Consider the following 26,906-nt stretch of genomic DNA (forward strand, 5'->3'; position numbering starts at 1 on the left):
CTTTTATGATCTTCACACAATATTCTGAAATCTCACAAATATGAGGAGATCAATAGGTTTTAATTACTTAGTCTATTTCCACCCCCCCCTCACACTTTCTCTCATATGAACAGATAAACGGCTGGGCCCACAGTACGTTAGCAGCTCCCACTTAAGAGCTCAAATGAGATGGCTGGACCAGTTGTCTGATGACACAGAAGGGGATGGAAAACGATAATTACATTTCTCCACATCTCTAGTTCTTAGGAGGTAATTACAGCTCTCCCAGTCACCACATACCAGTCCAGTTATATAACCCTGCTCTGTTTGTTAAACTTGTTTGACTCAAACTCACTTTCTTAGTCACACGTACCGCCCTGAGAACCACCCCTTTGGAACACCTCTACACACACATGCAGGTGCAACAGGCACCATACCCACACCAGGCAGCTCTCCTACAACGCTGTCGATCTGTTGGGATCTTTTGCCAAACACCACCACCAATGTAAAGGAAAACTCACGTACTGTTGTGTTTCTGACATTTACTCACCAAGAAGCTAACCCTGAATACGTCATTTGTTTGCTTTTATTTCCAAATTATCTTCTCATGATGGCTGTTCTTTTCAGCTGACATCTGTTCCTTCCCTGGATTACATTACATGAAGTGTCTGCATATTTACCCATTACTCACACATGTACAGCTTGAAGTTTTCCATTCAGAAGGCAGAGGCTTTGGAAAAAAGAATAAATGCAAGTTGCATCATAGGATTTTCAATGCACTTAAAAAAAAAAATGTAAAAAGTAAAACCTTCACCTGCAGAATGTCCAGCACATAACTGAGATGGGAATTTCTTATTGCTCTTCATTTTGGCCCCTGAACAGCTGTATGCCCTGTTAGGGTATGTCAGAATACTAGAAGTTAACTGTTCTACCTCTTTTTTTTTTTTTTCTTTTTAATTCTACTGGTCACAAAGATTTCTTTTTGTAGTGATAATTACTCAAATAAGTTCACATGCTCTATTTACTAGAAAACCCATAATAAACCCAGTTTGAACATATTTTCCCTTTTACAAGAAATGAAGAAGCAGTATACTTTGGCTTTTTATTTGTATAAATTACACCACCACAACAGTTTTTTTTAGACAATGAGAGGAGTCTGTATTTAGTACTTCAATCATCGTTCTCAGGGTTGGAAAAGTCTCTGATACTGACGGTAGGCTCTTGTAAGAAGGTGAAATACTGAAAGAGGAAAAAACAAAAAAGACAATTATTCATTTATTCTAAGTTAGGAATGATTTACCTGTTGGCTTACATTTCTGTTCACCCACTTCAACAAACTTGAGATTTGAAGTTAAGAACATGTTTCCAACCCTCTCAGCTGTACTGTTGAAATTATCAGTGAGATCCCACAGCAAACCAGATCAGGGAACTGATCTGTTTTAAACTGTGGTTTTGGCAGGGTTATTTGTAACTGAGGCTGTTTCATAGCACAGGTTTTGCTGTTTCAACTGAGAGATGAGTGAGAAATGAGCCAGAGAGAAGAAAATGCTAAAAGCTGGCTTTGCTTGATGCTGAGAAAAATATCTGTAGGACCACAACTTAAAGAACATGAAGTAATAACGTGAAGGTAATTAACCTGAGTAGGTAATTTGTCTGTGGTATAGAAATAATAGCGCATAAGGTAAGGAAGTCTTGAAGACTTTAAGCTATAAGATTCTGCTTTAAGTTCTGCCATTTTGAAAGGCCCTTTTATTTAGTGATTATTTTCATTCTATTTAGTGAGAGCAGCTCCTGAAGTGAGGGGTCATGAGAGGCAGAGCTGGTGGCGGTCAGCAGGCTCCTGATCTGGTTGGAATAGCGTTAGCTGACTGTGCTCCAAAGAGAAAAGTTCCCCCGATGAAGATCTGTCAACGTGGGATTTAAAAAGAGGTTGAGTATATAAATTAGAGAATTTACAGGAAAAAAAAGTGGGAACCATAAACATTTGGTATTTCTAAGACAACCAAGTCACAATATTTGCAAAGACTACTTTTAGCAAAAATCCACAACTGTTAAAGAAGCATCAACTGCAACTTGCTACACTGGTTTAAAAATATCACTTCTTAATGAAGGCTGAATTTGACTGCATTTACATGTAGAATTTTAACCCATGTCTGACAAAATTAGACTTGAGTTTTCTTAACAGCATTCCTCCTTTATGAGGAAGTTTTATAGTCTAGTGAAATTCAAACTGAGAACCACAGATAAGTTAAATAACATTAAGCAGTATGGAATATTTAGCACTAAGAGAGCTGTGGAGTTCTATAGGTTCTCAGGATCACACAGTAGCTCAGAAGATCTGTGATCTAACATCCTGCTCAAAGCAAGGTCAACTGCAAAGACAGTCCAGGCTGCCTGGGGCTCTATCCTGTCAGGTCTCAAAAATCTCCAGGGATGGAGACTGCACAGCCTCTCTGGGCAGCCTGCTCCACTACTTGATTACCTTCAGGGTGAAAAGATTATGCTCAGTCTGAACCTTGTTTCAACTCATGTATATTCCTTTTTATCCTCCTACCAAGCATCACTCAGCTCTTATACTCCGCATAGGTATCAGAAAGCTGCTGTTAGGTCTAAGCCTCCCTTTCTGCAAGTTGAACAAGATCAATTCCCTGCTGTTGAGATATGTGCTCTAGTGCTTCACCATCTCGGTGGCCCTCTGCTGAATTCACTCCAGTTAATCATTGTCTTTACTGTACTAGCAGCACCAAAGTTGGACACAGAGTCCTAGGTGTGATCTCAAGTGCTGAACAGAGAATGATTATCATCTCTCAATCTACGGGCTTCACTCCTGTTAACACAGCCCAGGATGCTACTGGCCTTCCCTGCAGCCAGGACATGCTGCCCGCTCATGTTTTGCTTGGTGTCTACAAAAACATACAGATCCCTTTCCACCAAGCTGCTCCCCAGCCTGTACCGCTGCATGGGATTCTTCCTTTCCAGGGACAGGGCATTGCATTTGTCTTTGTCGACCTTTATAAGGCTCCTACTGGCCCCTTCCTGCAGCTTATCTACATCCTCCAAATGCAGCCCTGTCCTCAAGTGTGTTAGCTGGACACCAAACTGGGGAGACACCTCCAAACCCCACAAGCAAGAGCTCCTTTCATTCTATTGCCTTTTCCAGGTGTGTCCCAAGATAGATCACTGCAGTGGTGCAGTTGTTACTAGGTTACAGGCAAAACCCGACTCTTTAAATCTGATAATCAAAACTGCTTTTTACCCACTGAGTACATTCATCCAGACCATTATGAGCTACTGCTGCAGTTTAACCCAACAAATGTCTAAGCAACACGCAGCAGTTTGCTCACTTCCCACTCTTCCCAGTGGGGTGGAGGAGAAAAAAAACAAAAAAGTAGAACTTGTGACTTAAATCTATTTACTAAGATCAAGAAAAGGAAAATAGTTACGACTACATACATATATATATATATATATATATATGTATGCACACCAATGCATATAATGAGTGATGCACAAGCAATTGCTCACCATCCCCTGACCAATGCCCAGCTAGCCCCCAAGCAGTAGCAAAGAGTGAGATGAACTCCCACTCCCTTCCAAAATCCTTCCACTTGACATCATATGGTATGGAACGTCCCTTTGGCCAATTTAAGTGAGCTGTCCTAATTCTGTTGTCCCCCAGTTCCTCAGGCCCTTCACTGAGAATAGCCTTGGCTCTGTACAACACTGCTTATCAGAAATTATAAACATCGGTGTGTTATCAATGTTGTTTTTCTCGTATAACCAAAACAGAGCATCATAACAAACACTCTGAAGAAAACAGTTCCCAGCTGAAACTAAGACAGCTATCTTAGTACAAGACTATTGTGGGAGGCAGTATCAAATACCTTGCTGAAGTCAAAATAAACATCAATTGCTTTCTTCCCATCCAGAAATGCAGCAGTTCTACCACAGAAAGCATCATGTTCATCACCCTATCTTAGGAAACAGCCAGTATGGACTCTCACATAGCCTGAAATGCTTTGCCAGAGGAAAGACTACATGACTGACTTAGCAACCAAAGTATGGCTGACTAGCTTCTAGTTCCCCTGGATGGTCCTTCAGACCTTTTGAAGACCTTTCCTTTGGTCACCACAAACATCCCATGATCCGTACAAACTCTCAGAGATTACAGGTGGCCTTCTAAGGACATTGGTCAATTCCCTCAGCACCATTTAAGTACTTTGACCCTGACCTGAAGGATACTAAAACTGTTTTGCTGTTGTTGTTTTTTATTGGTCTCTGACCCCATTTTAAGATTTTGTTCAGGGTATAATCACAAAGGGAAAAATCAAATGCAACTATCTTGCAATACTGACAAGGAATTAAAATATTGTAGGCATTATACTAAAGCCACAGTTATATTAATGCAGTTCTCTAGAATCAAAACTTCCATTTACTTTGAGAATACCTATTCTCCAAATTAAAATAGTATTCATGGGTAAGTGCACCACTTCCAATGTATAGTTTAAAGAGATCCATAATAATGGAAAGAGCAACCAAGTTGCATTTTTTCACTTGTTTTATTCACTTGGTCACAAGATTCATTAATAACAAAAACAGCAAAAGGGGAAATTAGACCACTGGACAAAATAATGCAAATATTAAATCAACAAATTTTCTCAGAGACTAACACATGATGACTGTGTCTGGTCTGCTGCTCTGTTAAACTAGAAATGTCTTTATAAATAAGGATTTGATAAGATTTGAAAGAGTCGTTTACTAAACTCATCATGTCTAAGTCACTTTTAGTGTGGGCTTAAAGTTGACCTACAGAGTTCCTCATATTTTACTTCTCTGCCCTCATCCTCCTTCTCTACTATCTGAAGAAAAAGATTTACCTTTTCAGATTCATCCAACTCCTGGCTATTTTGCTAAAAGCTTCAGATCCTGGTGCTGTCATTGCTTCAAAATCAACAAGCTGAAAATGTAACAAAATTAAAAAGATCTTAAGAAATGGGAGAAGTTTCAAGTTCTCTAATTCCAGGAAGTTCATCCTTGAATATTTGTAGTAGGTAAATTCAACGTTAAAATACGTACCCTTCTTTTTGTGACTAAATCCAGTTTACTTATTTTATTATCTCTTAACAATATGTCTGTGCTATTGAGTCAGTGCCAGAAAATACTGTCTTTAGACCTTCATTACAGCATCTGATTAACCAATAATACCAGGATATTTCTCATTTCCACGTACTGTATTCCACAAAATACTGTGTCATAGGAATGGCAAATTTATTCTGGATTTCCCAGATGTTCTGTTATTTCTTTCCACGGTGAGTTTTCAGACCAGTTTAACCATACATAGCCAAAAACTATGGGAAACTTCATATTTACAGCTATTAATAAGTTTTCAGTAAAACAATGTTCAAAACACACTTGTTCATTAATACTGAAATATTTAAGTTGAAACACATTTGTGGTTTAGTGAACTTTGGCTGAATTCAAAGAAGAGTTCTCAAAGAATGTTACCTCTATTGCTGGTGGGACAGCAGCTTATTAGCTAATCTGTGCACAGACCAGCTTCTCTTTCACCACCGAACAATTTGGAACCAAGTATACATGCCAGGCACTAAAGCTGTCTGCAGGTTTGAGCATTCCACTGCCACAAATGTGGCTGTAGCTACTGAAAGATCTACCAGGAAATAAAAGGACTCCCGATAACTAGGCATCTTTGTCTTCAGAGCAGGCTGATAAAGCATGAAAAGATCGATTTTTTTTTAACTTATTTTTTTTTAATACGCACTTGTAAGCTACTAGGAGTACAATATACATTCCCTTCATGCCCTTGTTTGTTTCTTTTTTGCATTTTTTAATCTTATCAGCCTTCTAAACTCACTGCACGGAAAGGACAGACTTCATTGTTTTCAGGACTTTCTCGAGCAAAAGGGAAAGACACTCTTTTCAGTTATCCACACAGGATATTTTCTTCAACGCTGATTCTGACTGGAATTCTGATGATTTTTTGATAACACACTAAAGAGACAGAGGCGCTCTCCCTCCTTTCACGCTGAGAAGGTGATAAAGCTAACAGATGAACAATGTAATAAACTAAGGGAAATTGAGCAAGATGGTATAGTATTTAAATGCAGTCACTTAAAAACAAGAATATTTTGCATTAAGCAGAATACAGAGGTGAAGGAGGTATTACGAGAAGTTGCAAATACATTTATGCCTGTCTAGACTTAAGTGCTCACAAATACACTGAGTGATGAAAATTTTTGCCATGTGTTCAGAAAAGCCGCCATTCTACCTAAGTGTTTTCAGAGCCCTCTTCAAATAAAGCTGGGAAAAGCAGAGCAGCACAGAAGAATTGCTTCCATTAGAAACGTGTGATTACTGTGGGACACAATCTGCTGCAATTTGACTAACCAGAGGCACTGCATATATTATTTCCAAGTCTTATTTGCTCTCTCAGGCTGGAAGACACCACGGTAAGCAGCTCCCTCTTCGTCAGTACATCAGTGTGCAACTTTGGTTCATTCTCACAGCTCCTCCCTCAAATTCACATCCTTCCCCAAGGCCTTGGTACTTACCTTTCCTTTAGGGATTTTTCCTGATACTTCCTTTCCACTTGCCATTAGAGCTCCCATGATGACTGAATAAGCTATCACACTAAAACAAACAAACGATACCTACAGTAAAAGTCTCTCCATAGCGTTACAGTAAATAATAGCATTTAAACTGCATTATTTTAGAGTGTACATACAAAAAAAAAAGAATGTATTGTTGGTTCACAGAAGGTTTGTAAAATTACAGTGCTATTCATTTTATTAAAAAAAATGAAATGTAACACACAAAGTGAAATCACTGTAACTTTCATACAGCGCTAGTATGAAGCTATCATACTATGTAATTTAACTACTGAAGAACACTGTTTCCACAGTAGTCAGAGTTATAATTTCAGGCTTGGTAGTTCTTAAAACTCCATGGAGCTGAATACAAAGCAAACTACAGTTTCCAAGAAGCTTAGCTATAGCCCAGATGAGTTTATGAACTTGGCTAGAGACACCACAGAACAGAAAGAAATCCCCTTATTCCATCTGTTCAATATAAATATATTTAAATTGTGAAACTTAAACAATTTATGTTAATTCTTTCATTCAGTAAGAAAATTAAAGGGTAATTATAGAAATGAAAGTCTCTTGATTATTTTCCATTGAAATAAGTTTACTAATAAACTTCAAACTTCTGGAAAAGAGATTAACAGTAGTTTTAGATGTAGACAGGTTGGCATTAAATTAGAATTTCAGTTGCAGAGATCTGTGAAATATGATAGTTTATGCTAGGGTTTCATTTGGTAATTCTAACAGCTGCAAAAACAACCCCACTAACCTAAAATAATATTTGCAGTGTGTTTTCATAAAATAAGTTATACTAAAGTATATCTCATCTAAAATATGTCTTTCAGTGAAGCCTTTTGAGTCAAATTAAAGCAGTATAACATAATATGGATTAGGAACCCAAATGTTACAATTTAAAAGTAACACTTCTCAATTCATGAACTAAAGGCCATAAATACAGACAACTCATCTTTTGCAATATACGCGTGGCCATGAATAGTTACCATCAGCAATTACACACTTGCTTTTAAAACAGTACAAAATCAGTGCTCATCATCACAGCAGCATAAAATGAGGAACTGTACAGGACAGACAGCTTCACTCAGATTTCCAGTTTTTTTTTAGATTGAAAAAACTGTAGTTAAGATACCATACACGTGGATATTTTGTAGAGTGTATCCAAGAAAACAGATGTGATAAAGACAATCACTAACCTTGATCCTCTTGAAAGTGGCATTAAATTATAGAAGTAATAAACTAATGACAGGATCAAGTTGCACACAGCATCTGCTTCCTAAGCAAAGGCAAAAAAATAAAGATGCCTTAATATCCAGACGTTACTATATACATAAATACATATTGGAAAAATCTTACAGCACTTATTTTAAGAATAACCATTTTAAATGTGAAAACTATCATGCTGAATTTCAACTAGTATATAAAAGTAAGATGCAATTATGCATTTTTATTTAGGTGAAGCAGTTCATCTATACTGTGTTAAAGGATGATAAGTGCAAAGCACAGGCTCAAGTACAGTCAGGTTCCTATTACAACAGAAATGAACATGAATATATGGAAAAAAACCACTAAAATTATGTTCATATTATTTCTCATTCTGCATCCAGCCACTATAAACCAAATGTTTGTGTCATCTTAAGTGGCGCTCATCAGTGAAATGATGACCACAAACTCATGCAAACAAAAAAGGAGAAAAAACACCTAGCACTTCCCCAGCAGAGCACACTGTGATACCAAGAGCTTGTCTAGACTCTCTTGTCTAGAGCAAATTTCATTAGCAGATGGAATTATGGCAACTTCTTATATTATTTGACGTAACTAGGTTTAAACAAGCAGTCAGTTTTATTACTTAAGATCTCTGTCAGGAAGCATTAAGGCACTGACTGTTAAACACAAGGTATAAAGACATAATAGAATTTTGTCAAGGAACTCATAATTGTCACTAAAACAGGCTTACCCCCAGCTCTGCAGAAAGAACTAAGATTTTTCCTTTAGCTGTTAGATCCTTATATAGCGCATCTATTTCTGCATGGTACAGCTGCGTTCTTTCTTCTGTTGTCTGAGTTTCAACTGAAAATAATATGTTTCCAACTCTATCAAGCAGATAAAGCAGAAAAGGAGATAATTTTTTTTTTTGCACATATTCAGGCTAAATAATGAATGCACAGCAGTTAAATACCACATCATCAACATTTTCCCATTTTTTTTCCTTTAAGCAGGAGATTACATGGATCACCTTCTCTTTACTAAAGCAAACAAAAAGTCCCACTTGAATTTAAAAACACGTTGTCATGCTGCAAGTTTGTCACATTTAAGACTGCAATCTAATTTAAAAGTATCTTTTTGGCCTCGGGAATGTAAAATATAGTTAACTTTTAAATTCATCAAACCTGAATTGCTTTGGTGTAAAAGTGTAACTACAAACTGTGGGTCACAAACCATTACCATGGAACAAAATTTGCACAGAGTAAAATGCTGTACCACTTTACTGACACCAAAATTCTTTTTTAAAATGGTACAGACATTTTGCATCATTACACTGCATACAGACATATGACTTAGAATGTAAAGTTAAAAACCAATAGACACGTTAACACTTCAAAAGAGAAGGTCAGAATCCACGCCCCACATGAGAGGCACACACGTTTTGGGGAAATTCCCAAGCACAGAATTTAAAAGCCCATAATAAACCAATAAGCCAAAAGGTAAGAACTTTAGTCAACTTTAGTCAAATTTTGATTGGCAGCTGGAGGGGGTTTCTGGTTTGTCCCCATCAGATTCAGACTAATACTCTTTGAGAAGATAAAGAGCCGGAATCCATAAAGTGAGAAATTTGCTATCCCACCCAATGAGCAGCCCAAAGTCCCATCTGAACATATGATATTGCTCAAACTGCTAACTGCAGATACAAGATTTGCAAACATCCCAAAGAATACACAAAATGAAAAGGCCAAAATCCAAATAGAAGAGTCTTTTCCATTGTCTTTTCAGCTTCCGTAACAGACAACGGCTTATAACAAGAAAAGTATTTTGATATGGATAAAGACCAAGCCTTCTCCTCCTTTTAGTATTTGAAACTGTAGGAAGAATATCAAAGACTCCCTTCATTTATATGCTGTCTGTTAGAGAATTATCTCAACAGGATGAACTCCAGAAATAGTATCCATATTCCCTCTTTGTTAGGGAACACGATAGGAAACAGATGCGCTGAAATAAGCAAGTGGTGGCAAAAATATCACCAGTGAAAAAACAAAAACCACTTTATACAAGTAGAAAGGGCATTTGAGAAGAGTAATTGCCAATACTTCATTATTACTTAGTGCATTTAAGCCCCTGAAAATAACAAACATACTTATCTCCTGTTATTGTAATTGTGAATCCATCATATTCTTTCCCTTGATCCTTGAGGCTGGGGACTTTTGTGTTCACAGTAAACCCATCTCTTGTCTTACTATTAAACTGCTTTCAAAAGGAAAAGAAAGTAATTATAAAGTGAATGCAAGGAGACCGTCCGCCTCTATTGTTCTGAAACACCTGAAACTGGAGCAGACATGAAAGTGATGAAGCTGGGTGAACAGTACAAAGAGGTACTGTTAACTACATTATTTCATTCATTTTTTTCCTTCTTACTTAATGGAAACCTGAAGAACTGAATCAGGCACATTACCATTCAAATTTAACTAGATAGCATATACAATTGTATCATCTATGAAAAGCGAATGTATGCAGCAGTTTCAATAGCTCAGAATTTCCCCCACATTGCGTGTTGGCAGTAACCATGTAGTGTAACGATGTAAATGCAAACGCAGAAATCTCAGAGTCTGCTTACTATGTTTATACCAAGAAGCAGATGCATCAGTTTTAGGCGTGGATTCCAGAATACAGCTCACAGCAACAACTTCTTAACTGTGATTCAATTACAATTAGTGTTTATCCTCAACAGAAGGAAAAATATCAGAATTTAGGAATTTCACAGAGCTGCATGATCTAGCTGTAATACTGTAGCCAGAGTTGTATAAACCATGCAAAACTCTATGTAAGTAAAGCCAAAAGCACAGCTTTTGACATACAACATTCCCCAGCTATCCAAATAACCAAACTGTGTCAGTATCAGCAGGCATTCATTTTATACAGGCCCTAATAGTGACTATTGTGCAATAGTGTCGAATTAATTACTACGACAAATTATTTACTTTAAAATAGAACTTATGGTCTGGGATGTTATGCTTAAAGAGAATCTATATTTATTTTAAAGAAACAAATCTAAAAGCCTCTAATAGAAACAGCATTCTGTTTAGACACAATTCAGAATAGGATACAGTTGAGTTAAGCCAGACAAAATGTACAGGTTATGAAAACCAGGAAAAATACTTGCTGCCAGTTCTTAGAAACATGTATTTTGAGCTAAGACAAATATAGTCCCCTGTGTTTATACACAATTTTCTTCATTGTCTTAGAGTAACCTGTACTTTTAACTCCACTAATGGCAATTTTCTTTTCTGGTCTGTGATTCTACAGTAGCCATGAGAGGCGTACTATGGGGCTCTGTTTGCATATCCATTTGTCAGTAGAGAACAGTTAGGCTGTCTCTGAACCCCAACATCTATCATCTCTTCATCTCAAGTTTTTCATTCAGGTTCAGCTAGTATTCCCTCAGTTTCCTCTTCAAAGGCCAAGAACAAGACAAGAGTATAAAAAGGAAATACTTCCAAAACTATGACATGACACTCGTATTTTTAATACCTATTAAAAACACCCCATAGAATAATTCAGAGCTCGAGCCACATAGCTTCTACAAAGTTACCTACAGTGCACAAGCAAGTGTGTGCTACAACAAGCAAATTCAAAACCAGACAGTGCATCAACAGTAGCAAGGTAAATGCATCATACAATAGCTGTTCTATGGCAATCAGTCAGCTTCGCTTAGAGAGAGCTTGGTATCTGTGATCTATCTAGTCATGAAACCACAGTGCAGACATACTGACAAGGAAGTTATGAGTTTGTCTCCATTTAGAATGACTATTCCTTCCCAAATTTTATTCTATTCTAAATGAAGTATTGTTCACTGCTTACGTATTGGTCATGCTAGAATAATTTGGGGGTAAAACCTCTGACTTAAACCTAGCTTAAGCTTCATTGTTTGATATAAGAGTATATAACACATATGGTATGTTTCACGATCCACAGTCGTTACACAGGGACCACTACTAGCAAGTAGAAAAACAGTAGATTTCAACAGCTCCTTATTCCAGAGCACAAGAATGCAAAGCACAATTTCAGGTTGGTGATCAGTCAGCTGAAGGCAGCCACTCCCCTGAGTTCCCCTCTGCCAGCCTCCACCACATGCTGACCTACACGAACGATGCTAACGTAAGAAGAGCTTGCATGTTCCTTATCCTTCAGACACATTTTCAATTTTTTCTTCACACTGTACACACACACTGTGAGCCCATTACAGCAGATCTGACCTCAAACCTTTCTGGCTGATAGGGCCGGCTTCAAATAATTATATTCAGCACGTTGTTTTCCTGCAGTTATCACAACTAGACCAAGCCTTTCAAATATGCACCACACATCTGTATTTACCAAAGGGAAGGTCACACTCTACATATGTAGATTTGAAATAACTTGAGTTAGTGTTTCAGGTTGTTCACTTTCAGCTTTACACAATTGTCACACTCCGGTGAACTGCATATATCCCAGAATAAACTGTATTATTTTCAGCATATTTTGAAGTGTTTTCTTCAATTTACCTTCATTATTGGAAGAAGATCTTCTACTTTATGTACTTTTTCCAAAGCTTCGCGAACCTCCATTAGTCCTTTTGGATTATTAGCACTAGAAAAAGAAATAACTAAATACAGAATTGCAGTAGTTGAACACTTACAACACCTCTGAAAAGCCACCTCTTTAATGAGCTAACCAATGGTTAGTAGCATGACTTGGTTGGGAAGATATTTTACTCATTAAAAAGTGATCGAAGTTTGCAACAGATAACAATAACGATTTTAGAATCTTTAGTCACATCTTCTGTTTGAGATTCTGCACTGGAGCAGAAGACGGTTGTAAAGTTTACAACCCATCTGTGTAACAAGTACTAAAGATTCCCTGTTCCTTCAAAACTACTTGCCAAACACCAGTTTCATATAAAATTACCATCTGTAACTACTATAATCCCTTCTCCTCATTCGCAAAGGTGGGATTTATCACTCTACTGTTCAACAAATTATTCTCAATAGTTAGAGAAATTGTATTCTGTTCTACCTGGAGGGAACATGACATTCTGAAGTCATTTTTAGAAAGAATTGAGACCTACTCAGGCCAAAACAGTAGGTACAAATTCAACAGAGTTTTTTAACGACAATACTTTTCCTATTAGTTTAAATGGCAAATAATAGGATTTGCATTTCCATTCAGAAATACAACAGTTACAGACAGTAAGAAAACTAGAAGACAGTAGACTTTCTGTAGTGAATATTATGTAAATTTCAAATCAGTATCACCAAGGCAATGAAGCAGTAGGCGTGGGGAGAAGGAAGACTGTAAATAAATAAATCAGTAATTTACCCATGATAAACAAGGATCCTATCCTTGATAAAATGAAGAATTTTCTCAAAGTACTCCAAGTACCGCATGTTAATCACCTGTCCCCTACAAAACAAAACAGAGTTTCAAGTCCTGTTTTCCAGACCAGCATTCCAGGATAAGACACAAACATTACTCACTGAAAGTTTGACAGAATTTTATCCACAGATGCTTTTAGATCAAAGAAAAGGACTAGAGGTGTCTGAAGTAGCAATTGTCCACCTCCAGTTTTGAATGTAGATTCTAAGACGAAATCGCAAAAACCTCACATATCATTGGAACTGTTCTCAGATAAACTGTATTTCACAGGTATTTTCTTATTTTCTGCATATTCATTACCTATGATAATTACCAATTCTTAAGAAGATATAATAATTCTCAGACTTTTAGACTAGCAGAAATTGAAGAACTAAGAGAGAACCATTGATCTGCATATCGACTTACTTTGAGAGCCAACAACTCTCTGATTTACATATTTGCCAACTCCATGTACAGTCCATGTACAGTTTTCTTTATCCACCTGAACCCCTACATATTGAATTAATTTGGCTTTGACTCCTAACAGTTAGGACTAATAACTACTGAAGGAAGAGAACAAAATAAACTAATTTTCCCCCACAGAACACCATGAAAAAATATAAATAAAAACCTGGTAAAACCCTGCTAGGATACTAACCACTCTGAGAGGAAAAATTACATACCATTATTGCATTTGTAGGAGTCCTTCCTCTTCTCCCAGTCTACAAAACAAGATTTTATAAAGCAAATGTTATCGCTCTCTGAGGAAGCAAGACCACTGTCAATCACAGGAAGGTGTATACACTTGGCTTTTATTCACCGTAGGTGATTTTGGCAGCTTAACTTCCAAATGCCTCACTCCACCATCTCACACTTCAGTAGGTCTACTCTCACAGTAATAGCAGAATCACTCTTTAAAAACTGAACAGAATTAGAGCACATACATATCTGCACAAAGTAAAGGGAGGGAGGGAGGGAGGGAAAGAAAAGAGGAAGGAGAAAGATAAGTTTCCGTACATTATTCGCCCTTGTTGTACGTCCCATCATTTTCCATTTGTTTTTAAAATATCTGTACAACAGGCAGAAATGCGTCAGAATGAGGAACTGGATTTTCCTCCAGTGGCATCTTGGAAAATACATCCAAATCAGACCTGTCTATAAAGCTACCTAGAAGCAATAGTACTGGAGAAGACTTTGACTGGGTGGTTAGACACTATTTTTGCTTATTCCCACTTTCTCCTTGTTTGAAGAGCACTACCAAAGATTCAAAAGTAACAGTGTTCCAGAGAATGTCTTCATTTTTTGTAGAAACACAGAATATATCACCAATGTTTAGTTGATTCCAAATCCTCGTTTTACCCATGGAAATAGCTCAAGCTTTCAAAAAACATTTTCTCTAGTGTAAATCAAAGTTACACAAGAGTTTCACTATTTGCCAGAAGAGAAATAAGCCATAGTCCTACTTGAGTACAGACCCACAAATTAGTAGAGACAGCCAATACGGCTGAATCTCAAGACTATTTAGATCTGGAGGCCTATCAAACATAGTGAAGTATAAGACTTCTCTTACATACCTTCAACAAAAGTTCTCCAAATTAAAACACAAAAACAAAATCGTTTTCTGGCTCTCTTCAATCACTATGCCATTCTGGGAATGGATCTCGAATTCAGAAGTCATGGAATGCTAGTGTCTCCATAGCAAAACTCATCTGTCAGGAATCACTGGAAAACCCTGGACTGCAAATGCAAAGAATTCTGAGTAAAGAAAGTGTTTATGCTAACAGATGTCTAATCCAAGTATTTTTGCACACAGAAATTACTTGTGTACAATTCACACTGAACAAAGCAGAAAGAGCTTGAGCTTAGCATGACTAGATCTGCCATGAATACTAAAACAACAAAATCAAGCTCCACTTTTCAAATCCTTCAGTAGCTAACTAGTTTAAATAGATGATTCCTCCCTACTTATCACTATTCCTGTCCTGTAGAGCTACCCAGTCCTCATTTTTGCCAAATAAACAGCACAGATGTATGGTGTAATAATACTAAAAGTTACGTACAATACCACACCAAATCAGCGCAACTGAGGAAATTGCAGTTACCAGTATGAACTGCACAGAACCAAACTTGGTACTTGCAGTCATATTTAATACATACTTCCAGGAGAATATATAATGTCCTCAGCCAGACTGCCAAAATATTATTGTTACTAAGTATTATTTAAGCTACTGTCAGAAGAGTCCATAATAAGTTAGGAAATCAATAAACCATTAACCATCTCTTTTCACATCTACTACTGGAATACAGAACAAAAGACTGGTATTTTATCCTTATCACTCTACTGCTATTGAAGCACTTCCCATTTGGTTGAACGGTTTACATCTCTGCATCTTTAATAATGATGAATAGCTGCCATTTGTCAGACTAGATAATCTATTATACTTAGTTTTCACATATCCATGCTCTAAGAACAACTCAGAACAATTTTCAAATCATAAGCTTTATATAAAGCAATGTCCCTGAAAAACAGATGAAAAGACCACAGAATGATCTCATTTATCAACAAAAAAAAAGTGACAGTTCTGTAGCCCATTAATATCTTCAATTAGCAGCCATCCATTTTCCTGTTGAATAGGCCTGTATAATCTCCTAGTGTTATTTTATAATTTACTAAGCTTTTGCTTAGAAACTATAAAGGACTGAAGCATGTTTCAAAAGTTTCCTTTTCTTTTATTTTTTTTAAACAAACATACTACCACTTGAACATATTCCTTTCTTTTATCCCACACCTGATGTGAAATCATCAGGAGGGAATTCAAAAGCAGAAACAAACCACTATTATGGAAAGTTAATCAACGAAAGCAGTTATAACTTGGGATTCAAAGTGATCAAGAATATCACTGCCTTTCTCTACAGAAAATTATTCTTGAGAAGGCTTTACTTCCCCTGTCCTTTTCCAGATGCTTTCTCAAAAAGAAAGAAACAGATATAAAAGCAGAATGACAGATCAAAGATTCAATACTTCCAATAGTGGGGGAGAAGAAAAGACGAAATCTTGCTTACGTATTTACTTACAAACACCCTCTGCTCCTGTGATTGACAGTGATGTTGCCACATCGAGTCTCTCACACTTCTACCACTTAATGGGTGGTAGCGCTGTCTTGACTGCAATTTTGAGTCTTGCAGCATGGGAGAAGATGGAACGTACAACAGTGGTTGAACCTTAAACTTCACCTTTGTTTGAAAGTACACCCATTACCCTTGTAAGGTTACTTACTTTTGTCACCTTTGCTTTAATCTGACATTCTGTGAGACTAAACAAGTACTGTTTTGTTCTATTATAAGTCAGGAACAGTGGTACCAGAACTGCTTTGTTTCATAATCACTGCCCCTGTATTCAAGAAGCAGTGTTTGTAAGAACTAAAACTGTGATGAACTCTACCTTAAATACAAACATTAGATCATTTGGGAATTAAAAACGGCATGTAAAAATATGCATCTTCCAGGTACTACTTATCCCTTGAAATCCAGGAGAAAGAGGAATTGTCATGAGGGAAAAATCAGGAGTATGCACAAAAAACAAATGTTCCATCAGAATATAAAGAATAAATATTGAGGCAAAACAGTAAGGACGTATGCATTGAATATTATAGCACGCTGTTTCACAAACAACCAGTAAATTTCAGTTCCTTAGTGTGTGTGTGGAAAAATTTTGGAAAATCTCATACCTGATTAAATTAATGTGGTTATTGAAACCTCTGCTAAGGCTTCGTGCAGGCATTTGGTCCAACCAAAGCACAGGTTGGTCGGGGTCTGCTATCCTACAAAGACAAAAGACATTTTTGTTGACACACATTTCACTCCATGTAATATTTCTGACACAACTTTACACTTACACAGAATAATTTTAGGCAAAAGCTAGAAATAGGAGGTCACAAAGAAGTGAAACATACTCAGGATGTTCCTAAGAATATTATTAAGCATTTCACGTAGCTATAGCTCGCCCAAAATCAGGGCTTCAAACAAAGTTGCAGTGCATCTGAAGGTCTTTCACAGCTTTGCTTCATCCACAAAAAGTCACTTGCATTTGATGTCTTTCATTTAATAATTAATAACAGTAGCCCAGGCAGTGGCAACAGATGTTTTTCTAGCACTGTCCTGCTGATATGCTTCAAATATGTTTTGGGTAGGTCTGTTTTTAAGGAGAGGCTATCACTCTGATTGCTGCTCTTAATTTGCCTATTATATGTAGTTGATCAGCACAATTATTATTAATACTATAAGATTACTGTATTTCTTCTTATCCTTGTTCGTTTCACCTACATACTTTAACTTGCTATTATACAATAGGCTCTTTGCTACACAAATTGCCTTTTATTTTGCAGAAGAAAGAAGCATTATAGGGACACAACTTCACTAAGGTTTCTAGATGCTACTATCACATAAACAAAATTAGTTACCCTACAGCAATTGGGATTCTTCACTCAACTGCCTAGGATTAGTCCATTTTTAGGTGCTTTGGACAAAACAAAAGCTCTCTCATTGCCAACAGAACCCACAAGCAATACCTTCCTACTGACTAAGATATATACTGGATTCCTCCTGTGGCAAGTTTCATTTGATCTAAGGGAGAATTTTTTGCATTCAAAACTGTTCTTCTAAAAATTAAACACAGTGGTATGAGTGATGTATTAATGCCAATACCAACACCCATACAGAATTAAAAATGAATCAACTAAAAAACTCCTGAATAGGAAGTTTGACTTTGCAGTCTGCCTGTTTGTAGTGGACTAACGTTATCTATTATGAGAGATAATATTTTACAGGTTTTTTGGTTTTTAAAGAATTAAACCAATATAAAATGCTGTATTTTGACTTCTTAGTCTCAAAAAAAAAAAAAGCCTCAATTCATTCTTAGTCTTAACTGCTAATGTTACTGCCAGAATAATGACAGAAAAATGTGAACTCTGACTCAAGAAATGCACAAGCAACAAAAAAAATATAGCAGATTGCAAAAATATTCTTGATGACTGTTATGTGCTTGTTCTACCTTTCTTAATTACCTATAGTTGGCCCTTGCTGTTGACAGGTTGCAAAGTTATATTAATCACTGGGCTTAATCAGTGCAGATACTTACCTACGGACAAGAAACCCAAGCTGGTAACTTCCTCACTAAGGAAGCTGAAGTGAGGAGACCAATGTGATAATCATCACATGGCTGTGTTACTACAGATTTTGTCTATTAACAACTCTGAAGAATTTGCTTTGAGTGTAACTCCAGGTGAGAACATCCTATGTTTTTTATTCCTCTCTCTAAAGAATTGGGCACCAGAAAGGTCCACTGATAGCAGGCACATACTGTGGTATTGGCATGACATATACATGGAGTATTAAAGGACAGAATTTAGCTAAAAAGGACCTTCTAAAATAGAAATCAGTAAATTATTATACATTATATGAATAACTTCCAAACAATTGGCAATTGATCTAATTAACACAGTTATAACTAACAGCTGTATTAGTAGTAGCTCAGTTCCAAAGACTCTGTACTGCATACTTCTTCACAAACAGAAAAAATTGGTTGAAATGAGAGGAAAGCTATTCTTATGATGAATGTTTTATGCATTGGGAGAAGTGAAAGAAAAGCAAGCTGGGAGACACATTAAGAGAGCCCCGAACTCAAATTTTTCAGACGAATCTAATTATATAAATGTGTGGACCAAGAACTGATCCCATCCGTGTTTGTAAGACATTTAAGACATTCCTGTTTTAGTCTACTCTGTTTACATTACGAACTTCAAACAAAAAACCAGACCAAGTAAACACCCCTCAAGCCCCAGAACGCCTCAGTCTAAGCTCTTCATTTAGATGATGCATTGCTACAAAGCCCTTTAAGGATTGCATTGGATTTTTCAGACTGGATGAGGATATGCACACAAAGATACATTCAAGTACATAGGCTAACATCCACCTGTTTCTAGCAAAGAAAGAATAATTGTTCTACCTGTTCTGATTTCAGCCCCTTGGTTAATTGAAGCATGCACCACTGTTAAACTTAAGGCTTGTTTTCTCTCTTCTTTTACCATTACCTTCGCCACTTCACAGCAATATCAAACATATCCCTCCACTGCATCAGTCTTGTTTTCCCATTCATCCGAACTTTTGAGTTTGCCCATGTTCTCTGCACAGCTTGCATTACCTCTAAAGTAGCCAACCCCATTGCTGGGAGGTGGGAGGAAAGAAAGACAAACAACAACAGAAGCAGAAAATCAATTAGAACCAGATGCTTATTTTCATACAGACAATAAAACTAAAGCAGGGAAGTGATGTACTTACAGACAAAACTGTCAACATCAATCTGAACAGGGAGATCACAATTTCCAACCAAATTGCTGATACCATTATTTTCATTTTAAAACTAATTATTTCAAATGTATATAGCTTAAGATAAATTTACAGATAGCAAAGGCAGAGCATTAAGTTGTAACTATTCTAACTTTTTATTTTTCAAATGTATAGAGCTTTTTCAGTATACCTCTGTGTATTCTTTTATTTGGAAGAAATCCTGGTGTCTCATACTGCATCATGGAACCCAGATGATCAGCTACACATATGAGTTCTTGCACATCAGTCCTATAGCTTTCAAAATTCTGAAATAATACATCTCTTACAGAAGAGAAAGACATACATCAGACATAACTTGGCAACATAAATCCTAGAAGTTATAAAACAATTTGTTTGTATGGTAATCAATATAGTTTGTGTGGAAAATACTCAAAAGCTTTATAAAGAACACCTATTTCTTCTCACCGTCACCAAACATACACACTGTATGGCAGTTATGTTCTGTATCTGAAGTCAAATCCTGGTCCTACTCAACTTATTATTGCCAAAAGCTCTTTTGCCTTCAGACCCTCTCATATTAAGTGGCGCTGAGTTAACTGACAACACACCATCCTTCAGTGTTACATATACCCTGAGGAACCTCAACACTAAATAAGAATACATATAGAAACTGGAAGACTCGTTGTATGACTTCTCTCTTAATTCTGTAAAATACAAATTGTGCATACAGAACAGAACCACACAAAAGCCAAACCCTTAACTCAGCATTATACATAGAAGGAATACACGAGAATATATCTAGAAATGCATTTACAGCAGGTGAACTAACTACCCTTCATTTAGGTACAAGTTTCTAAAGACTAGCCTAAAACATCTCTTACTTTGTTGGCTAAAATGATGCTCCTTCTAAAATATCGGTTACGTAAATTATTCTAGCGAATACTTTTCCTAGTGAAACACAGCTGTTACTAAAAATCCACTTAATGCCTGGGAAATTACACCCATAACAAAATAAGAGCACGCAGGAAGAATCTGTAGCAAGGGTGCTAAATAATACTGTACTGAGGATCTCAAACTTATCGATATCTTAACATTATTTGCAAAGAAAACAAAATTGAATTTTGAATAATTAAAGCGGTATAATGTAAAACAATATTACTTGATTACGTGAAGATCAACTTGCAAAAACTATCTTAAATCATAGAAGCTTCATTCTTTCTTTCTTATGAAATAGATCAACTCCAATCCCAGAGATTTTGGAATAAACTTAGAGAAAAGGCAGGTCTAAGTGCCTTAGAATTACATCTTTAGAAGTCAACATTTTAAAAAACATTGGGGCAGGCTTAAAGAAATAAAAAATACTCACTTTATATGTGGCTGTAACCCTGGTTGTTCTTCATAATTTTCTATGAGAAAAGGAAGATTTTTGGCCCAGTGGTCCTTGAAGTTTCCAGGGAGATCTATATCAATATTATATTCTGTAAGAGGGGTATCCAAGTGTGCATGCAAGTATCTAGAATACTCTGGAGGAAAGAAATAAAATTAAAACCCATTTGTACATCAGTTTACTACAGTAATTATATGAAACCACAGGTTATACATTTGTCAGTTATGCAATACGATTTTAATAAGATGTTGCTTTTAGATAATAAAATTTTGCTATTAGCTAATTTCCAAGACAGAAATACTTCTACTTCAGCTAAGTATTTACCAGTACACAGAAAAATACATTTGACTTATGGCCCTGGCTTTTAACCATATGATCTACTACTAAGCCCATACATTTTTGGATGACATACTCTACAGCACTCACTAGAATACACAATGGTTTCATTAGAATGGCCAACTATAAGCATGTGTGCACTTTCAAAGGAATTAAGAAAACAACAAAACTAAATTAAGCTAATAAACAAAAATTTCAACTCACCTCGGAGATATTTCACTTTCAGATACTCTGGGCTAGCCTTCTGGCCTGGCAGTGGATCATTTAACATAACTTTAGTCTGAGCTTTAATGCCTTCATAAAACTGTCCCATCGCAACGTGGCTGAGTCCTTTCATATACTGACATACTTCATTGTATGGTTCTAGCTGTAGGCACCTCTAAGAGATTAAAGGAACAAAATACCCATAGATCAAGAAAGAGAGAATGAATGTCTTCAAATAAGATAACTTGTTCGGTATTGATTATTAAGCCCCACATTACATCAAAATTTTCTTTCAAGTAATGCTGTTCATCAAATTCCTAAGACAGAAAACTATTTTTAGCTTCACTAAAGAAAACAGAAGAAAAAGCCAATGTAAACGTGCTTTTTATCTCACTTTTGTTGTTACGAAAGTAGATCATGTTTGCACTAATGGCAATAGCATTACAGTTTCATTAGTTTCATTCAACTAGGAAAAAAGAACATATTCCTGATGATACTAGTAATGGGTGATTTTTTAATAGTTCAACATTTTTGTCATGTCATTTCTTCAATCCCTATGTTCCCTAGTTCATGCATTAGAGTACCTCATTATGTTAGTCAAATATTTACTGTATGTTAAACACAGAGCAAGTTTATACTTAAACACTCAGCATTACTCTAATTCTTTTTCTGACAGTTACATCTCTTTAGAAAAGCATATTTGCCTTAAAAGTTTAAACATCTTTTCAATTACACCAGTATCTACAAACTGCATTATGGAAGAGATACATGTAATGCCTGACAAAGCACTCCCCGGGATAAGCATAGCCAACTGTGTTCTGGGCTGCATTAAAAAAGGGGTGGCCAGCAGGGAGACGGAAGTGATTGTCCCCCTCTACTCAGTTCTTGTGAGGCTCCTTCTGCTGTACTGCATCCAGGCCTGGGGCCACCAGTACAAGAAAGACGTGGAACTCTTGGAGTGGGTCCAGAGGAAGGCCACTAAGACGATCAGAGGGCTGGAGCACCTCTCCTATGAGGAAAGGTTGAGGGAACTTGGATTTTTTTTTGAGCTTGGAGAAGAGAAGGCTCGAAGGAGACCTCATTGTGGCCTTCCAATACTTGAAGGGAGCGTATAAACAGGAGGAGGAATGGCTGTTTACGAGGGTGGATAGTGATAGGACAAGGGGGAATGGCTTTAAACTGGGACAGGGGAGGTTTAGCTTGGATATTAGGAGGAAGTTTTTCCACATAGAGGGTGGTGATGTACTGGAACAGGGTGCCCAAGGAGGTTGTGGATGCCCCATCCCTGGAGGCATTCAAGGCCAGGCTGGATGCGGCTCTGGGCAGCCTGGTCTAGTGGTTGGTGTCCCTGCACATAGCGGGGGGGATGTTGAAACTAGATTATCACTGTGGTCCTTTTCAGCCCAGGCCATTCTATGATTCATTCAGGAAATGACACACTCATGTGGACATCTCATTTCAATTATTATTTTAGGATATGAACACATGATCAACATATGTTTTATTGATTTGCCTGCAAAATGAGGCTGTTACTTAGTGTGCGCAGAAAGAAGCAAGATTTTGTTTATCTACGGAAACACACACTGTTGGCTCTTTTTGTAAGTCAGACAGATCACTGTATAGTGACAGTGGTTTCAAACAAAGGAAATAAGTTAAAAAAAATTATATAAACATTAGAAATTCGTATGCATATTTTAAGTTTAAAATTAGAAAAAAGACTACATACTTTCTTCCCTCAATTATAAAAAAAAAACCAAAGCCATTAGGCTTCAACTCAAAGTAAAGTATTAGCAAAAACCAGATAAAACTTTTCAACTGGCACTTGGTTTTCAGAAATTCATCCTGCACTTCCAGGATGTATCTTTGTTTCAGCCGAATTTCATTTTCAGTTTTCAACTGTCAGGTTTATGTATCTTCTACAACAGACTTCAAAACTGTGTTTTAATACAAACGCACAACCATTTTTGTATTCAGAAAACCTTGTGGTTTGTTGGTTTGTTTTTTGTTTTTTTAAAAACATTTCTTGTTTGCTACTCCTTATTAAAACATTTTTAATTTATTAACTTACGGCCTTCCACTGCATACCTTAAAATTCTTCAGTGCTTCATCTAAGCTACCGTGATGATAAAGCATCATTCCTTTCAGCTGTAATGTTTGAACATGATTTTGATTTAACAGCAAAGCCTTCTGGAAGCTCTCTGTAGCAGCATCGAAGTTCCCAAGTTCCCTATGGAGTTTCATAAAGTGTAAAGTGAGGAACACAGGAGAAAAAAAAAAGTTGTTTTCATTTGTCCACAGGAAATATCATTAAAAAGGAATGAAATATCACTGGAAAGTCTCCTTAAAAAAAAGGAAGGATTCTGCAACTGTTTTTTAATGGCTGGAGCAAGTGGCTGAGGAGTGGAACAGGCTCCCCAGGGCAGTGGTCATGGCACTGAGCTTGCCAGCATTCAAGAAGCATCTGGGCAACACTCTCAGACGTATGACCTGATTTTTGGGTGATTGTGTATAGAGCCAGGAACTGGACTCAATGATTCTTACGGGTCCCTTCCAACTCGGGATATTCAGTGATTCTACAACAAATGTAATCCACTGCTTTCAGTGAAAAAAATGTGTGTTCTGTATGCTGAAGGAAGCATACATCCTGAAGAAAAAGAGCACACAATCATGTAACTAAAAATTTGTAAGTAACCATCAACTCTGCCCAAACTTACCCTTGAGATACATTCTTGCTGCTGATCTACAGCATGGGTGCTGCAGCAATGTCCAAAGATAATATATTAAAATATGAAATAAAGAACTGACAAAAGACAGCAGGTTGGGGAAAGAACTACGGTGTGCAGATTATCAGTTGACAACTAATTTATCTTCTCTTCTTGTTAAATACAAGGTATGCGTATTTTTCTCCTTAATAGTTATCTGCAGACCACCTTAAAAGTAACACATTTCACTCAACAGTAAACTAAACTATTTTTGATGCAATTTTTTTTTTTTTTTTTAAGTGAATACTACTTAAGTTAGGCTTGGAACTTCTTTTTATTTAATTGATAGTAAAAGTAACTACATATTTACATTAAAAATATCCTAGCTAGATTAATCCTCAAAATAGTAGTGGTGACAAGAGATAAACTGATAAAGGATCTAACAGACAACTGCTGCTAAAAAAGCCATATTCACAATGCCATGTGCAGTTCATAAATTTAATTAGCACAATAATCTCAGCAACTAATGAGCACAATAATCAAATGAAATATAAAAATATATTTTGTATTAAATGTTTCCATTGTTAAAGAAAACATCTGTGAGATATGCTTTAAGTATGCTAAGTATCTGCAAATCATCTAACCTTTGATCAGGAGCTCCTAGGAACTGAATTAAAATTACAAAGCAAACTTAGAAATAATTTGAACTGAACACCTGACATACCATACTGGCCTGAGAAACCACCAAATACATATACAGTTCTGTATGGATTTGTAACAAATGTGTGAAATGCGGAAGTGCATTTTAAATAATTACACAGAAAAAGAGCTTAAAACTATTTCTGACTGTCGTTACCTGTAGGCTTGTCCTAGACTTTTATAGGCATCTATGAAGTCTGCTTTCTGTTTCAGAGCTTCTTTGAAAGATTCAATGGCTTCCTGTAAAGACACCAACATGATATTAGTAATTTCCTTGATCGCCTTCTAGCCCATTCAAGGAATAATTTAGCATTATTTCCTCTTCATCCCCTTCCCCTTTACAAACCCCTAGGGAGTCTTCATTCCATGAAAAAACAAACAAACACAGAATAACATCATAGAGATTGTAGGGATGCCAAATACAAACATCTCTGAAAGTAATACATAACCATCATCAATTATGTGTTGTATATTCATCGATATCCAGCAAGGTCAGTTGTACTTACATGGCATATGTGAGAAAAATATAAAAGTATATCAACACCTAGCTTGTTCTATATAAACTATTATTTAATATTGCTTTACCTTCAAAAGTCCTCTGTGAAAAAACGTTAAGCCTTTATAAAGCATAGCTATAGGCTGATTTTTGTTCAGTTCCAGTGAGTGCTGAAAATCCTCATGGGCCGTTGCATAGTCCTGCAATAAGAACATTTCAGATGACAGATGAAAAATACAAATAAAGAGGGATACAAATTTGTATCTTCATAGAATTAAACTATTAAATTTTGTTTGATATAGAAAGCTAGCCTCAGAGCTAAGCAGTAACAATTGGCAACTGCCACTCAAAATACTGAGGAACAAGAGATGCATAATACATTTCCAACTTGATTTTCAGCAAGTGCTATATGACATATAGTAAACCGAAAAAATAGCTAAACAGAAAGTGAGATCAGAGAAAAGTGAATTATCAGCTATTTAGCGTTCAGACAATGCTTAGTGTAAAACGAACAACATATCTCCAATGTGTAAGACAACTGATACACAACAAAACAGGATATTAGAATTTTTGTATTTATTTACTTATTGAGATATGTGGTAGTTACTGCGTCAGCCATATTGTTTTTCCTTTTGAGACTGATATCTAAAATACTGCCCAAACGTAGCTGTAGGTTATAAATCAAAACAAACTATATCTATATCCAATTCCTCAAATGAACAAAATAATTAGAGATGTGCAGTTAAAGAAAACCATACAGCTGCTCTCTGCATTAAATAGATACATAGATGAAATTACTGAATAATATCTCTGAACTGCTGGAAAGTTACATACAGAAAAAGCAGGACTTTTATTGTTGTTTACTCATTTAAATACCGAAGATGCTCTTGAACAACAGTAACAACTTGTACTAAAAGCTACAAAGGACAGCAACAGAAACACCCACACAACCAGAATCAAACAGGATCCCCCAAATCTACTAACCTCAGATATGAAGTACAGGGTACCTCTGTGTCGGTAGAGCCGCGCTGATGGTTGTAACTGAATAGCTTTGGTGAGATCAGATAATGCTTCACTGATTCGTCCCAGTGGAGACAATATCTAAGAGGCAAATAAATATATACGTTTCAGTGCCTGTTTTTTAAAAACTCTTATAAATAAAATGGAAAATCTGAAAGTATTTTCCCCCTGGAATACAACTGTACTTCACCATTACCACCACCATTTGCAGAAACTTTGTATTTCAAATAAAAATAAGTAAAAGAAAAAAACAAAACTGTATTTCAAAGAACTCCACCGTTCTCAACTGGAAAAGTAATTAAGATGTTCTCATAATCCTTTTCAACGAAGGCAAAACATTCCGTTCAACTAAAAGTTGTTCATTTTCCATTTAAATGAATGCCTTTCACATTTTTTAGATAAGCATTACTATAGAATGTATTAGAATCAATGAAAAGCATGAAAATTACAACTTTATTTCAAATTATGGCATTTACTATTAATATGCATTATTTTGAGTTACGCATGTTCTTGAGTTATCT

General features: G+C 36.4%; 1 protein-coding gene across 2 annotated transcripts in view; it reads right to left on the reverse strand.

The window, feature by feature from the left end:
• Window positions 1-1,067: 1,067 nt before the first annotated feature.
• The window catches only part of TTC13 (tetratricopeptide repeat domain 13), a 35,883-nt gene continuing 10,044 nt past the window's right edge, over window positions 1,068-26,906 (reverse strand). The window contains exons 7-23 of one of the 2 annotated variants that reach the window (XM_004935496.5): window positions 26,350-26,466; window positions 25,455-25,565; window positions 25,027-25,109; window positions 23,554-23,695; window positions 21,469-21,643; window positions 20,908-21,064; window positions 19,732-19,862; window positions 19,286-19,418; window positions 16,925-17,017; window positions 13,161-13,244; window positions 12,347-12,431; window positions 9,946-10,052; window positions 8,551-8,686; window positions 7,790-7,869; window positions 6,549-6,627; window positions 4,857-4,936; window positions 1,068-1,218 (exon numbers count right to left, since the gene is read on the reverse strand). In XM_004935496.5, coding sequence (XP_004935553.1) covers window positions 1,095-1,218; window positions 4,857-4,936; window positions 6,549-6,627; window positions 7,790-7,869; window positions 8,551-8,686; window positions 9,946-10,052; window positions 12,347-12,431; window positions 13,161-13,244; window positions 16,925-17,017; window positions 19,286-19,418; window positions 19,732-19,862; window positions 20,908-21,064; window positions 21,469-21,643; window positions 23,554-23,695; window positions 25,027-25,109; window positions 25,455-25,565; window positions 26,350-26,466 — 1,917 coding nt within the window. In that variant the 3' untranslated portion in view covers window positions 1,068-1,094. Of the gene's footprint in view, window positions 1,219-4,856; window positions 4,937-6,548; window positions 6,628-7,789; window positions 7,870-8,550; window positions 8,687-9,945; window positions 10,056-12,346; window positions 12,432-13,160; window positions 13,245-16,924; window positions 17,018-19,285; window positions 19,419-19,731; window positions 19,863-20,907; window positions 21,065-21,468; window positions 21,644-23,553; window positions 23,696-25,026; window positions 25,110-25,454; window positions 25,566-26,349; window positions 26,467-26,906 lie in introns of both variants that reach the window. The other variant, XM_004935495.5, reaches the window with a different exon arrangement.

This window comes from Gallus gallus, chromosome 3 (genome assembly GCF_016699485.2).
Source record: "Gallus gallus isolate bGalGal1 chromosome 3, bGalGal1.mat.broiler.GRCg7b, whole genome shotgun sequence".
NCBI lineage: Eukaryota > Metazoa > Chordata > Aves > Galliformes > Phasianidae > Gallus > Gallus gallus.